The following is a 14,650-nucleotide window of genomic DNA, read 5'->3' on the forward strand; positions in this document are numbered from 1 at the left end:
GTGTGAGCAGGGGGAGGGAGGGAGAGGACTGTGTGAGTGAATGGTGGGAGGGAGGGGACTGTGTGAGCAGGGGGAGGGAGCAAGGGGACAGATGGTGACAAAGCGACTGTTTATTCATTTCTATAGATGCTGCCTGACCTGCTGAGTTCCTCCAGCATTTCGTGTGTGTTGCATTGGATTACCAGCATCTGCAGAATTTCTTGTGTTTACGTTCAGTTTTGTGCCTGACTGTGTGAGGGAGAGGCAGCTGCGACAGGAACCTCACTGGCTTCAGGTGGGAGTCTGAACCTGGTAGGTGCGGGGTGTGGTGGGCTGTGCGGGGTCTTCTTACAAGAGAAAGAGGCAAGGTGACAGCAGGAGTGGGCAGTGGATTGTTTCAGTGTCAGCTCTGGATTCAGTCATGGCTCTGGACAGAGACAGGAACAGCAGAGGGTGGGGGAGATTGTGTGGGCCATCCCAGTCAGGGAAGGTGGAGGAGAGGGGATGTGGAGAAATTGGAGAGGGAATCTGGGACTGTGCGTGTACACTCAAACCACACACACACACACACACACACACACACTCACTCACTCACTCACTCACGCTGACACACACACACACTCACTCATGCTGACACACACACACACACACACACACACACACACACACTCACTCACTCGCGCTGACACACACACACACACACACACACACTCACTCACTCGCGCTGACACACACACACATACACTCACTCACTCACTCGCGCTGACACACGCACACACTCACTCGCGCTGACACACACACACACTCGCGCTGACACACACACACACACACACTCACTCGCGCTGACACACACACATACACACACTCACTCGCGCTGACGCACACACACACACTCACTCACTCACTCGCACTGACACACACACACACACACTCACTCACTCACACACGCTCACGCGCTGGCACACACGCACTCGCTCTCACGCACACTCACTCTCTCGCACACACTCTCACATTCATACACTCCTCACACACACACACACACACACACACACACACGCAAATTTCACACAATCACACACACTCTCGCTCTGTATTTGTGTCAGTTTTATGTGTGGGAATGTGTGTTGCTGAGGGAGAGGCTGTGAATGTTGCTGACAAAACAAAAGCGTACATACAACCACACTCTCCCCTCCTCCCCCTCCTCACCCTCCTCCCCTTCTCCTCTTCCCCTTCTCCCCTTCCCCTTCTCCCGCTCTCCCCAGATCCCCACTCCCCCTCCTCCACCTCTCCCCTCCTCCCCCTCTCCCCAGGTCCCCACTTCCCCTCCCCCCACACTCCCCCTCCTCCACCTCTCCCCATCTCCCCCTACCCACACTTTGCCCTTTCCCCTTTCCCCCTGCCCATCCCCTCTCTCTTCATCTCTCTAACAGTCCCTCCTCTCCCATCCGCTTGCACTCCGCTCTCCCCAACCCTTCCTTTTCCTCTCCCCCCGACACTTCCCTTTCCTCTCCCCGACCCTTCCCTCTCCCCAACCCTTCACTTTCCTCTCCCCCCGACACTTCCCTTTCCTCTCTCTCCCGGACCCCTCCCTTTCCTCTTCCCCCACGACACTTCCCTTTCCGCTCCCCACCTCCCCTCTCCCCTCCTCCCCCTTTCCCCAGGTCCCCACTCCCCCTCCTCCCCCTCTCCCCCTCTCCCCCTCCTCCACCTCTCCCCTCCTCCCCCTCTCCCCAGGCCTCCACTCCCCCTCCTCACCTCTCCCCCTCCTCCCCTCTCCCCATCTCCCCCTACCCACACTTTTCCCATCTTCCCCTACCCACACTTTGCCCTTTCCCCTTCCCCCTCCCCATCCCCTCTCTCTCCATCTCTCTAACAGTCCCTCCTCTCCCATCCGCTTTCACTCCGCTCTCCCCAACCCTTCCCTTTCCTCTCCCCCTGACACTTCCCTTTCCTCTCTCCCCGACCCTTCCCTTTCCTCTCCCCAACTCCCCTCTCCCCTCCTCCCCCTCTTCCTGGTCCCCACTCCCCTTCCTCCCCACTCCCCTCCTCCCCCTCTCCCCAGGACCCCACTCCCCCTCCTCTACCTCTCCCCCTCCTCCCCCTCTCCCAGGTCCCCACTCCCCCTCCTCCACCTCTCCCCATCTTCCCCTACCCACAGTTTTCCCACCTCCCCCTACCCACACTTTGCCCTTTCCCCTTTCCCCCTCCCCATCCCCTCTCTCTCCATCTTTCTAACAGTCCCTTCTCTCCCATCTGCTTTCACTCCTCTCTCCCCGACCCTTCCCTTTCCTGTCCCCCCGACCCTTCCCTTTCCTCTCCCCCCGACCCTTCCCTTTCCTCTCCCCCCAACACTTCCCTTTCCTCTCTCCCCTGACCCTTCCCTTTCCTCTCCCCCCGACCCTTCCCTTTCCTCTCTCCCCCGACCCTTCCCTTTCCTCTCTCCCCCAACCCGTCCCTTTCCTCTCTCCCCGACCTTTCCCTTTCCTCTCTCCGACCCTTCCCTTTCCTCTCTCCCCCCGATCCTTCCCTTTCCTCTCTCCCCGACTCTTCCCCTTCCTCTCCCCCGACCCTTCCCTTTCCTCTCCCCCCGACCCTTCCCTTTCCTCTCCCCCTGACCCTTCCCTTTCCTCTCTCCCCGATCCTTCCCTTTCCTCTCCCCTGAATCCTTCCCTTTCCTCTCCCCAGACTCTTCCTTTTCCCCTCTCGCCCTGACCTTTCCCTTTCCCCTCTCGCCCCGATCCTTCCCTTTCCCCTCTCCCTGACCCTTCCCTTTCCTCTCTCCCCGACCCATCCCTTTCCTCTCTCTCCCCTGACCCTTCCCTTTCCTCTACCCCCAACCCTTCCTTCCTCTCTCCCCCCGACCCTTTCCTTTCCTCTCCCCGACCCTTCCCTTTCCTCTCTCCCCGACCCTTCCCTTTCCTCTCCCCCTGACCCTTCCCTTTCCTCTCTCCCCGATCCTTCCCTTTCCTCTCCCCCGAATCCTTCCCTTTCCTCTCCCCAGACTCTTCCTTTTCCCCTCTCGCCCTGACCTTTCCCTTTCCCCTCTCGCCCCGATCCTTCTCTTTCCCCTCTCCCTGACCCTTCCCTTTCCTCTCCCCCCGACCCATCCCTTTCCTCTCTCTCCCCTGACCCTTCCCTTTCCTCTCCCCCCAACCCTTCCTTCCTCTCTCCCCCCGACCCTTTCCTTTCCTCTCCCCGACCCTTCCCTTTCCTCTCTCCCCGACCCTTCTCTTGCCTCTCCCCCCGACCCTTCCCTTTCCTCTCTCCCCGACCTTTCCCTTTCCTCTCTCCCCGACCCTTCCCTTTCCTCTCCCCCCGACACTACCCTTTCCTCTCTCCGACCCTTCCCTTTCCTCTCTCCCCGATCCTTCCCTTTCCTCTCTCCCCCGACCCTTCCCTTTCCTCTCCCCCGATCCTTCTCTTTCCTCGCTCCCCGACCGTTCCCTTTCCTCTCCCCCCGACCCTTCCCTTTCCTCTCCCCGACTCTTCCCTCTCCCCAACCCTTCACTTTCCTCTCCTCCCCACACTACCCTTTCCTCTCCCCACCTCCACTCTCCCCTCCTCCCCCTTTCCCCAGGTCCACACTCCCGTTCCTGCCCCTCTCCCCCTCCTCCACCTCTCCCCTACTCCCCCTCTCCCCAGGTCCCCACTCCCCCTCCGCACCTCTCCCCTCCTCCACCTCTCCCCAGGTCCCCACTCCCCCTCCTCCCCCACTCCCCCTCCTCCACCTCTCCCCCTCCTCCCCTCTCCCCATCTCCCCCTGCCCACACTTTTCCCCTCTTCCCCTACCCACACTTTGCCCTTTCCCCTTTCCTCCTCCCCATCCCCTCTCTCTCCATCTCTCTCACAGTCCCTCCTCTCCCATCTGCTTTCACTCCTCTCTCCCCAACCCTTCCTTTTCCTCTCCCCCCAACACTTCCCTTTCCTCTCCCCCCGATCCTTCTCTTTCCTCGCTCCCCAACCCTTCCCTTTCCTCTCCCCCCGACTCTTCCCTTTCCTCTCCCCGACTCTTCCCTCTCCCCAACCCTTCACTTTCCTCTCCCCCCCAACACTTCCCTTTCCTCTCTCTCCGACCCTTCCCTTTCCTCTCCCCCCGATACTTCCCTTTCCCCTCTCCCCTCCTCCCCCTCTCCCCAGGTCCCCACTCCCCCTCCCCCCCACTCCCCCTCCTCCACCTCTCCCCCTCCTCCCCCTCTCCCCAGGTCCCCACTCCCCCTCCTCACCCCTCTCCTCCTTCCCCTCTCCCCAGGTCCCCACTCCCCCTCACCCCCAGTCCCCCTCCTCCACCTCTCCCCATCTCCCCCTACCCACACTTTGCCCTTTCCCCTTTCCCCCTCCCCATCCCCTCTCTCTCCATCTTTCTAACAGTCCCTCCTCTCCCATCTGCTTTCACTCCTCTCTCCCCAACCCTTCCCTTTCCTCTCCCCACCTCCCCTCTCCCCTCCTCCCCCTCTCCCCAGGTCCCTACTCCCCTTCCTCCCGTCTCCCCTCCTCCCCCTCTCCCCAGGTCCCCACTCCCCCTCTCCCCCCCACTCCCCCTCCTCCACCTCTCCCCCTCCTACCCCTCTCCCCAGGTCCCCACTCCTCCTCCTCACCTCTCTCCTCCTCCCACTCTCCCCAGTCCCCCTCCTCCACCTCTCCCCAGTCCCCCTCCTCCACCTCTCCCCTTCTCCCCCTACACACACTTTTCCCATCTTCCCCTACCCACACTTTGCCCTTTCCCCTTTCCCCCTCCCAATCCCCTCTCCCTCCATCTTTCTAACAGTCCCTCCTCTCCCATCTGCTTTCATTCCTCTCTCCCTGACCCTTTCCTTTCCTCTCCCCCGACCCTTCCCTTTCCTCTCTCCCCTGACCCTTCCCTTTCCTCTCCCCCCTGACACTTCCCTTTCATCTCTCCCCCGACCCTTCCCTTTCCTCTCCCCCGACCCTTCCCTTTCCTCTCCCCCAAACCCTTCTCTTTCCTCTATCCCCGACCCTTCCCTTTCCTCTATCCCCCCGACCCTTCTCTTTCCTCTCTCCCCGACTCTTCCCTTTCCTCTCCCCCCGACCCTTCCCTTTCCTCGCTCTCCAACCCTTCCCTTTCCTCTCTCCCCGACACTTCTCTTTCCCCTCTCCCCGACCCTTCCCTTTCCTCTCCCCGACTCTTCCCTCTCCCCAACCCTTCTCTTTCCTCTCCCCCCGACACTTCCCTTTCCTCTCCCCACCTCCACTCTCCCCTCCTCCCCCTTTCCCCAGGTCCACAATCCCCTTCCTCCCCCTCTCCCCCTCCTCCACCTCTCCCCTCCTCCCCCTCTCCCCTCCTCCCCCTCTCCCCAGGTCCCCACTCCCCCTCCTCCCCCACTCCCCCTCCTCCACCTCTCCCCCCCTCCTCCCCTCTCCCCATCTCCCCCTACCCACACTTTTCCCATCTTCCCCTACCCACACTTTGCCCTTTCTCCTTTCCCCCTCCCCATCCCCTCTCTCTCCATCTCTCTCACAGTCCCTCCTCTCCCATCTGCTTTCACTCCTCTCTCCCCAACCCTTCCTTTTCCTCTCCCCCCCGACACTTTTCTTTCCTCTCTCCCCGACCCTTCCCTTTCCTCTCCCCCCTGATACTTCCCTTTCCTCTCTCCCTGACCCTTCCCTTTCCTCTCCCCACCTCCCCTCTCCCCTCCTCCCCCTCTCCCCAGGTCCCCACCCCCCCCCCCCCCCACTCCCTCTCCTCCACCTCTCCTCCTCGTACCCCTCTCCCCAGGTCCCCACTCCTCCTCCTCACCTCTCTCCTCCTCCCACTCTCCCCAGTCCCCCTCCTCCACCTCTCCCCAGTCCCCCTCCTCCACCTCACCCCTTCTCCCCTACCCACACTTTTCCCATCTCCCCCTACCCACACTTTGCCCTTTCGCCTTTCCCCCTCCCAATCCCCTCTCTCTCCATCTTTCTAACAGTCCCTCCTCTCCCATCTGCTTTCATTCCTCTCTCCCTGATCCTTTCCTTTCCTCTTCCCCCGACCCTTCCCTTTCCTCTCCCCCCGACCCTTCCCTTTCCTCTCTGCCCTGACCCTTCCCTTTCCTCTCCCCCCGACCCTTCCCTTTCCTCTCTCCCCTGATCCTTCCCTTTCCTCTCCCCCCTGACACTTCCCTTTCGTCTCTCCCCCGACCCTTCCCTTTCCTCTCCCCCAAACCCTTCTCTTTCCTCTATCCCCGACCCTTCCCTTTTCTCTATCCCCCCGACCCTTCTCTTTCCTCTCTCCCCGACTCTTCCCTTTCCTCTCGCCCCGACCCTTCCCTTTCCTCTCTCCCCCAACCCTTCCCTTTCCTCTCTCCCCGACCCTTCCCTTTCCTCTCCCCCCGACACTTCCCTTTCCTCTATCCCCGACCCTTCCCTTTCCTCTCCCCCTCAACACTTCCCTTTCCTCTCTTCCCGACTCTTCCCTTTCCTCTCCCACCGACCCTTCCCTTTCCTCTCCCCCGAGCCTTCCCGATCCTTCCCTTTCCTCTCTCCCCGACCCTTCCCTTTCCTCTCTCCCCCGACCCTTCCCTTTCCTCTCTCCCGATCCTTCTCTTTCCTCACTCACCGACCCTTCCCTTTCCTCTCCCCGACTCTTCCCTCTCCCCAACCCTTCTCTTTCCTCTCCCCCCGACACTTCCCTTTCCTCTCCCCACCTCCACTCTCCCCTTCTCCCCCTTTCCCCAGGTCCACACTCCCCTTCCTCCCTCTCTCCCCCTCTCCCCTCCTCCCCCTCTCCCCAGGTCCCCACTCCCCCCTCCGCACCTCTCCCCTCCTTCCCCTCTCCCCAGGTCCCCACTACCCCTCCTCCCCCACTCCCCCCTCCTCCACCTCTCCCCCCCTCCCCTCTCCCCATCTCCCCCTACCCACACTTTTCCCATCTTCCCCTACCCACACTTTGCCCTTTCTCCTTTACCCCTCCCCATCCCCTCTCTCTCCATCTCTCTCACAGTCCCTCCTCTCCCATCTGCTTTCACTCCTCTCTCCCCAACCCTTCCTTTTCCTCTCCCCCCCGACACTTCTCTTTCCTCTCTCCCCGACCCTTCCCTTTCCTCTCTCCCCCGATACTTCCCTTTCCTCTCTCCCCGACCCTTCTCTTTCCTCTCCCCACCTCCCCTCTCCCCTCCTCCCCCTCTCCCCAGGTCCCCACTCCCCCTCCCCCCCACTCCCCCTTCTCCACCTCTCCCCCCTCCTCCCCCTCTCCGCAGTCCCCCTCCTCCACCTCACCCCTTCTCCCCCTACCCACACTTTTCCCATCTCACCCTACCCACACTTTGCCCTTTCCCCTTTCCCCCTCCCAATCCCCTCTCTCTCCATCTTTCTAACAGTCCCTCCTCTCCCATCTGCTTTCATTCCTCTCTGCCCTGACCCTTCCCTTTCCTCTCCCCCCGACCCTTCCCTTTCCTCTCTCCCCTGACCATTCACTTCCCTCTCCCCCCTGACACTTCCCTTTCGTCTCTTCCCCGACCCTTCCCTTTCCTCTCCCCCAAACCCTTCTCTTTCCTCTGTCCCCGACCCTTCCCTTTCCTCTATCCCCCCGACCCTTCCCTTTCCTCTCTCGCCGACCCTTCCCTTTCCTCTCCCCCCGACCCATCACTTTCCTCTCTCCCCCGACCCTTCCCTTTCCTCTCTCCCCGACCCTTCCCTTTCCTCTCCCCCGACACTTCCCTTTCCTCTATCCCCGACCCTTCCCTTTCCTCTCCCCCCCAACACTTCCCTTTCCTCTCCCCTCCCGACACTTCCCTTTCCTCTCTCCCCGACCCTTCCCTTTCCTCTCCCCTCCGACACTTCCCTTTCCTCTCTCCCCGACCCTTCCCTTTCCGGCCCCCGAACCTTCCGTTTCCTCTCTCCCCAACCCTTCCCTCTCCCCGACCCATACCTTTCCTCTCCTCCGACCCTTCCCCTTCCTCTCTCCCCGACCCATCCCTTTCCTCTCTCCCCGACCCTTCCCTTTCCCCTCTCTCCCCGACCCTTCCCTTCCCTCTCTCCCCGACCCTTTCCTCTCTCCGACCCGACCCTTCCCTTTCCTCTCCCCCCGACCCTTCCCTTTCCTCTCTCCCCAATTCTTCCCTTTCCTCTCTCCCCAACCCTTCCCTTTCCTCTCTCCCCGACCCATCCATTTCCTCTCCCCCCGACCCTTCCCTTTCCCCTCTCGCTCCGACCCTTCCCTTTCCCCTCTCCCCGACCCTTCCCTTTCCTCTCCCCGACTCTTCCCTTTCCTCTCCCCCCAACCTTCCCTTTCCTCTCCCCCCACACTTCCCTTTCCTCTCCCCGATCCTTCCCTTTCCTCTCTCCCCGACCCTTCCCTTTCCTCTCTCCCCGACCCTTCCCTTTCCTCTCCCCCTGACCCTTCCCTTTCCTCTCTCCAACCCTTCCCTTTCCTCTCTCCCCAACCCTTCCCTTTCCTCTCTCCCCAACACTTCCCTTTCCTCTCTGCCCAACACTTCCCTTTCCTCTCTGCCCGACTCTTCCCTTTCCTCTCCCCCCGACCCTTTCCTTTCCTCTCCCCCCGACCCTTCCCTTTCCTCTCCCCGATCCTTCCCTTTCCTCTCTCCCCTACCCTTCCCTTTCCTCTCTCCGATCTTTCCCTTTCCTCTCCCCCGACCCTTCCCTTTCCTATCTCCCCGACCCTTCCCTTTTCTCTCTCCCCGACCCTTCCCTGTCCTCTCCTCCCGATCCTTCCCTTTCCTCTCTCCCTGACCCTTCCCATTCCTCTCCCCCAACCCTTCCCTTCCCTCTCTCCCAGACCCTTCCTTTTCCCCTTATCCCCGACACTTCCCTTTCCTCTCCCCCCGATCCTTCCCTTTCCACTCTCCCCGACCCTTCCCTTTCCTCTCTCCCCGACCCTTTCCTCTCTCCGACCTGACCCTTCCCTTTCCTCTCCCCCCGACCCTTCTCTTTCCTTTCTCCCCGATCCTTCCCTTTCCTCTCTCCCCAACCCTTCCCTTTCCTCTCTCCCCGACCCATCCCTTTCCTCTCCCCTGACCCTTCCCTTTCCCCTCTCGCTCCGACCCTTCCCTTTCCTCTCCCCCGACCCTTTCTTTTCCTCTCTCCCTGACCCTTCCCTTTCCTCTCCCCCCGACCCTTTCCTTTCTTCTCTCCCTGACCCTTCCCTTTCCTCTCTCCCCGACCCTTCCCTTTCCTCTCCCTCCGATCCTTCCCTTTCCTCTCCCCAGACTCTTCCCTTTCCCCTCTCACCCCAAACTTTCCCTTTCCCCTCTCGCCCCAATCCTTCCCTTTCCCCTCTCCCTGACCCTTTCCTTTCCTCTCTCCCCGACCCTTCCCTTTCCTCTCCGCCCGACTCTTCCCTTTCTCCTCTCTCCCCGACCCTTCCCTTTCCTCTCTCCGACTCTTCCCTTTCCTCTCCCCCCGGCCCTTCCCTTTCCTCTCTCCGACCCTTCCCTTTCCACTCTCCCCAACCCTTCCCTTTCTTCTCTCCGACCCTTCCCTTTCCCCTCTCCCCGACCCTTCCCTTTCCTCTCTCCCCTGACCCTTCCCTTTCCTCTCCCCCCTGACACTTCCCTTTCCTCTCTCCCCGACCCTTCCCTTTCCTGTCCCCCCGACCCTTCCCTTTCCTCTCTCCCCGACCCTTCCCTTTCCTCTCCGCCCGACTCTTCCCTTTCTCCTCTCTCCCCGACCCTTCCCTTTCCTCTCTCCGACTCTTCCCTTTCCTCTCCCCCCGGCCCTTCCCTTTCCTCTCTCCGACCCTTCCCTTTCCCCTCTCCCCGACCCTTCCCTTTCCACTCTCCCCAACCCTTCCCTTTCTTCTCTCCGACCCTTCCCTTTCCCCTCTCCCCGACCCTTCCCTTTCCTCTCTCCCCCCGACCCTTCCCTTTCCTCTCCCCGACTCTTCCCTTTCCTCTCCCCCCAACCTTCCCTTTCCTCTCCCCCCAACACTTCCCTTTCTTCTCCCCCTGCCCTTCCCTTTCCTCTCTCCAACCCTTCCCTTTCCTCTCTCCCCAACCCTTCCCTTTCCTCTCTTCCCAGCCCTTCCCTTTCCTCTCTCCCCAACACTTCCCTTTCCTCTCTGCCCGACTCTTCCCTTTCCTCTCCCCCCAACCCTTTCCTTTCCTCTCCCCCCGACCCTTCCCTTTCCTCTCCCCGATCCTTCCCTTTCCTCTCTCCCCGACCCTTCCCTTTCCTCTCTCTGACCCTTCCCTTTCCTCTCTCTGACCCTTCCCTTTCCTCTCTCTCCGATCCTTCCCTTTCCTCTCCCCCGACCCTTCCCTTTCCTATCTCCCCGACCCTTCCCTTTTCTCTCTCCCTGACCCTTCCCTTTCCTCTCTCCCTGACCCTTCCCTTTCCTCTCCTCCCGATCCTTCCCTTTCCTCTCTCCCTGACCCTTCCCTTTCCTCTCCCCCAACCCTTCCCTACCCTCTCTCCCCGACGCTTCCTTTTCCCCTTCTCCCCGACCCTTCCCTTTCCTCTCCCCCCGACCCTTCCCTTTCCTCTCTCCCCGACCCTTCCCTTTCCTCTCCTCCGACATTTCCCTTCCCTCTCTCCCCGACCCTTCCCTTTCCCCTCTCCCCAACCCTTCCCTTTCCTCTCTCCTCGACCCTTCCCTTTCCTCTCCCCCGACCCTTCCTTTTCCTCTCTCCCCGACCCTTCCCTTTCCTCTCTCCCCGACCCTTCCCTTTTCTCTCTCCCTGACCTTACCCTTTCCTCTCCCCACCTCCCCTCTCCCCTCCTCCCCCTCCTCCTCCACTCCACCTCCTCCACCTCTCCCCCTCCTCCCCTCTCCCCATCTCCCCCTACCCACACTTTTCCCATCTCCCCCTATTTACTCTTTGCCCTTTCCCCTTTCCCCCTCCCCATTCCTTCTCTCCCCATCTCTCTCACAGTTCCTCCTCTCCCATCTGCTTTCACTCCTCTCTCCCCAACCCTTCCCTTTCCTCTCTCCCCGACACTTCCCTTTCCTCTCCCCCCGACCCTTCCCTTTCCTCTCCCCGATCCTTCCCTTTCCTCTCTTCCCGACCCTTCCCTTTCCTCTATCCCCGACCCTTCCCTTTCCTCTCTCCGACCCTTCCCTTTCCTCTCTCTCCGATCCTTCCCTTTCCTCTCCCCCGTCCCTTCCCTTCCCTCTCTCCCCGACCCTTCCCTTTCCTCTCTCCCCGACCCATCCCTTTCCTCTCTCCCCGACCCTTCCCATTCCGCTCCTCCCGACCTTTCCCTTTTCTTCTTCCCCCCAACCGTTCCCTTTCCTCTGTTCCCGACCTTTCCCTTTCCTCTCTCCCCTGACCTTTCCCTTTCCTCTCTCCCGCAACCCTTTCCTTTCATCTCTCCCCTTCACTCTAGTCTAAAACCAGAGAGCACAGGTTTCAGGTGAGCGGAGAAAGAATTAAAAGGTCCCAAGGAATCCATTTTCCAAACAGAGAGTGGTTGGTGTTTGGGACAGGCTGTCAGTGGAAATAGTGGCGTCCAGGTCTCTCACAAGGTTGAAAAGACATTCGGACAGATGCATACTCAGCAAATGTATGCGGAATGCAGGCGAAAGGGTCCGGCTCAGGTTAGCATGAACGAAGGGCCTGTTTCTGTGCTGTTGACCCTCTCTCCTCCGCTCCCCACCCTTCCCCATACTCTCCCCCCCACCTCTCTCTCTCTCCCCCTCCACTCCCCTCCAACTCCTCCTCTTTTACTCCTCGCCTGACTCCAACCTTCTCAGCTCGGACACCGTCAGACAGATCCAAGCTCCCAGAACACGGGACGGCAAGGAGGAGATCCGGGCAGCCACGACCGCTGGTGGAGAGAGAGAGAGACGGAGAGCGAGGGAAAGGACGCAGGCACTAGGGAGATCCTGCCTGGTCCCAAGCAGCAACACCTCTTGGAACAGGAGGCCAACCATCCAACCTCTGACCTGCTTTCGGGGCCCTACCGCTCACCCTGACGACCTCTCCCCTTGACGTCAGCATCTAGAAAACTGGTCAAGGCCACAGTCGGGCCCCCATCACCCGGCAACAATGTCGGGAGCCAAACGCCCCGGGGAGACCCTTGCCTCCCTCCTTGCCGCCCTCTTCCTCCTCGTCTTCCTCGCCCCCCGCCGGGCTCGCTCCCAGAACGAGACGGAGCCCCTGGCCCTGGAGGGGAAGTGCTTGGTGGTGTGTGACTCCGATCCGCAGGCCAGCCCGAGGAAGGGGATGGGGGGAGAGGGGGCATCCCTGGGGATGTCGGTTCGTACCGCCGGCGTCAGGGCCGCCTTCTCCGCCCTGCGGGGAACCAACCATGAGCCAGCGTCGCCCCCCAATGGGTCTGCCTCCGTCAGATTTGATCAGGTGAGTGTGTGTGTGTGTGTTGTGTACTGGTAAATTGGTTTATCATCAGTTACAGTGAAAATCTTTGTTTGTACAGATCATTTCATCAGATCAGTACAGGGGAAAAGCAATAATGGACTGCAAAATAAAGTGTTACAAAGAGGAAGTACAGACAGACCATAAGGAAGAGGTAGTCAGTGAAGCCAGGAGTTTTGTCGGACTGTTCAATGGAGTTTTCTATCAGTGGGATTGCAGCTGTCTTCGAGCCTGGTGGTGTGTGCTTTTGGGTTTTTGTATCTTCTGCCCAGTGATGGGGGGGAGACAAGAGAAAGCCCATGGTGAGTGGGGTTTTTGGTTATGTTGGCTGCTTTGCTGAGGCAGAGAGGTGTATAGACCAGTCTATATCAGTACCATGGACTCTCTGCAGTTGCTTGCAGTCAAGGGCAGAGTAGTTGCTGAACCAAGACACAATGCAGACGGATAGGATGCTCTCTATGAGCACGTACGTAAGCACTGCTGAGGGTCAACCGGGACATGCCAGATTTCCTTACCCTGGGTGGCATGTCCCTGTCACCGTGCTGGGTGGAGATGTGACGTGTCCCTTTCCCGTTTTCTTCCATCCAGGTCTTGGTGAACATCGGCCGGCACTTCAACCGGGAGCTCAGCGTGTTCGTGGCTCCACAGAGGGGCGTCTACAGTTTCACCTTCCACGTGGTCAAAGTGTACAACCGTCAGACCATCCAGGTCCGGGGTTAGGATGTGTTTGGGGGGTGGGGGGTGGGAGGCTCATGTTTCCATTCTCCACCAGCATTTATCTCTGAAACCAGGTCCCTCCCCAATGGGACAGCTCTAATGTCAAGGATGTCCAATGGAAAGTTTGCCCGCAGAATGTGGCCAACTTTACCACTGTTCTGAAGGGCTAGTGGATGATAGTCTACCTTTCACGCCTGCCCATTTCCCTGACAACCGAGGCTCAAAGCCAGGGCTTGGCCAATGAGGAGTGGGGGTGAGTGTGGATGTGTTGTTTTGGAGGGGTGGGGGGAAGGATGTGCCAACGGGCTAGAAGGTGACCTTTCACCTTGATTTAAAATACTGGGCCATTAAGGACGGGATAATTGGGGGGTCAGTGGGTTGTGTAGTGACCTGTCACCTTCTGGGTCAGCTCTGGGTATGGGCGAGGAAGTTGACATTTAACTCTGATAACTCACAGTGTGGAGGAGGGACAGAAACGAGAGGGAGGCTCCCTGACCCCCAGCTGATCTCTGTCCTCCTTTCCACCCGACAGGTGAGCCTGAGTGTGAATGGCCGGCCGATCATCTCCGCCTTTGCCGGCGACCAGGAAGTGACCCGTGAGGCGGCGACTAATGGCGGGCTGGTTCACATGGAGAAGGGTGACCGGGCCTCGCTCCAGCTGGAGCAGGGGAGCCTCGTAGGTGGCTGGAAGTTCTCCACCTTCTCTGGCTTCCTGGTCTTCCCACTGTAACCTTCACACTGGGACATCATCTGACCTGCTGGGGGTTGGGAATGGGGAGCACCCTTTTCCCAGATCCATCATCTGACCTGCTGGGGGTTGGGAATGGGGAGCACCCTTTTCCCAGATCCATCATCCCCATCAGATGTGGTTGACCAGCCCAAATTTCAAATGTTAACTTAGGAGGGGTGGACAGGGTGTATTTAAGAGTAGGGAGGATGAGGAGCCCTCAAAGCTCGGCTAACCCATCCCATTGCCAAGTGACAGGTGAGCGAGGGGGATGTGAGGTGGTTCGAACTTTCAAGATGTGGGTTCTTCCCATATTCCAAGAATGTCACCCTCAGGATGTGGCCAGCCCTTCCAGAATTCCATGAGGAAGGGATTCCTGACGCCCCCACCACCCACCCACCTGCCTCATTTGGCCAGTGTTCCTGTAATTCTAAAGGGAAGATTGTTCTCAGGATGAAGCCAACCCCCACAATTCCAAGAGTTATCAGTGGGGGTGGGATGAGTTGGGAAGAGATGAGTGTGTTGGGTGGGGGGAAGGTAGGGGAGGAGGCTTTAAGGCTTTTTCCCATCATGCCAAGGGTGTGTCGGGGTGGGGGATGAGATCCTCAAGATGTGGCCAACCTTCTCATAATTCCATATGCATCCTTGGGGAGAGTCGCCCTCAGGAAGTGGTCAACCCTCCAATAATTCAACGGGTGACATGGGGAAATGATTCCCTCCTCCACAGGATGACTAACCATCCTATCACTGCCAAGGGTGTGACCCTCAGCATGTGGCCAACCTTCCCATAATTCTCCAGGGACAGTTTGCCCTCAAGATAAAACATAGAACATAGAAAAGTACAGCACAGTACAGGCCCTTTGGCCCACATTGTTGTGCCGACCCTCAAACCCTGCCTCCCTTATGACCCCCACCTTAAGTTCCTCCATATACCTGTCTAATAGTCTCTTAAGTTTCA

The 14,650-nt window shown here is 59.6% G+C and overlaps 1 protein-coding gene across 2 annotated transcripts; it reads left to right on the plus strand.

Moving 5' to 3' along the window:
- Window positions 1-167: 167 nt before the first annotated feature.
- On the plus strand, window positions 168-14,203 carry LOC140193728 (cerebellin-1-like). 2 transcript variants are annotated; one of them, XM_072250892.1, is made up of 4 exons: window positions 168-291; window positions 11,627-12,233; window positions 12,837-12,956; window positions 13,498-14,203. In XM_072250892.1, the coding sequence occupies exons 2-4, from the start codon at window positions 11,922-11,924 to the stop codon at window positions 13,693-13,695; spliced, it is 630 nt and encodes a 209-aa protein (XP_072106993.1). In that variant the 5' UTR covers window positions 168-291; window positions 11,627-11,921; the 3' UTR covers window positions 13,696-14,203. The 2 variants fall into 2 exon arrangements, with proteins under 2 accessions (XP_072106993.1, XP_072106994.1); XM_072250893.1 differs by having other exon boundaries at window positions 168-274.
- Window positions 14,204-14,650: the final 447 nt, after the last annotated feature.

Source organism: Mobula birostris, unplaced genomic scaffold (genome assembly GCF_030028105.1).
Source record: "Mobula birostris isolate sMobBir1 unplaced genomic scaffold, sMobBir1.hap1 scaffold_751, whole genome shotgun sequence".
In the NCBI taxonomy this organism is placed as follows: Eukaryota; Metazoa; Chordata; class Chondrichthyes; order Myliobatiformes; family Myliobatidae; genus Mobula; species Mobula birostris.

Excerpts from the sequence above, each read along its gene's own strand:
- LOC140193728 (XM_072250892.1), top strand. The coding sequence starts at position 11,922 with ATGTCGGGAGCCAAACGCCCCGGGGAGACCCTTGCCTCCCTCCTTGCC. Across the intron at positions 12,234-12,836 it reads CCTCCGTCAGATTTGATCAG|GTCTTGGTGAACATCGGCCG; the intron begins GTGAGTGTGTGT and ends TCTTCCATCCAG. Across the intron at positions 12,957-13,497 it reads ACAACCGTCAGACCATCCAG|GTGAGCCTGAGTGTGAATGG; the intron begins GTCCGGGGTTAG and ends TCCACCCGACAG.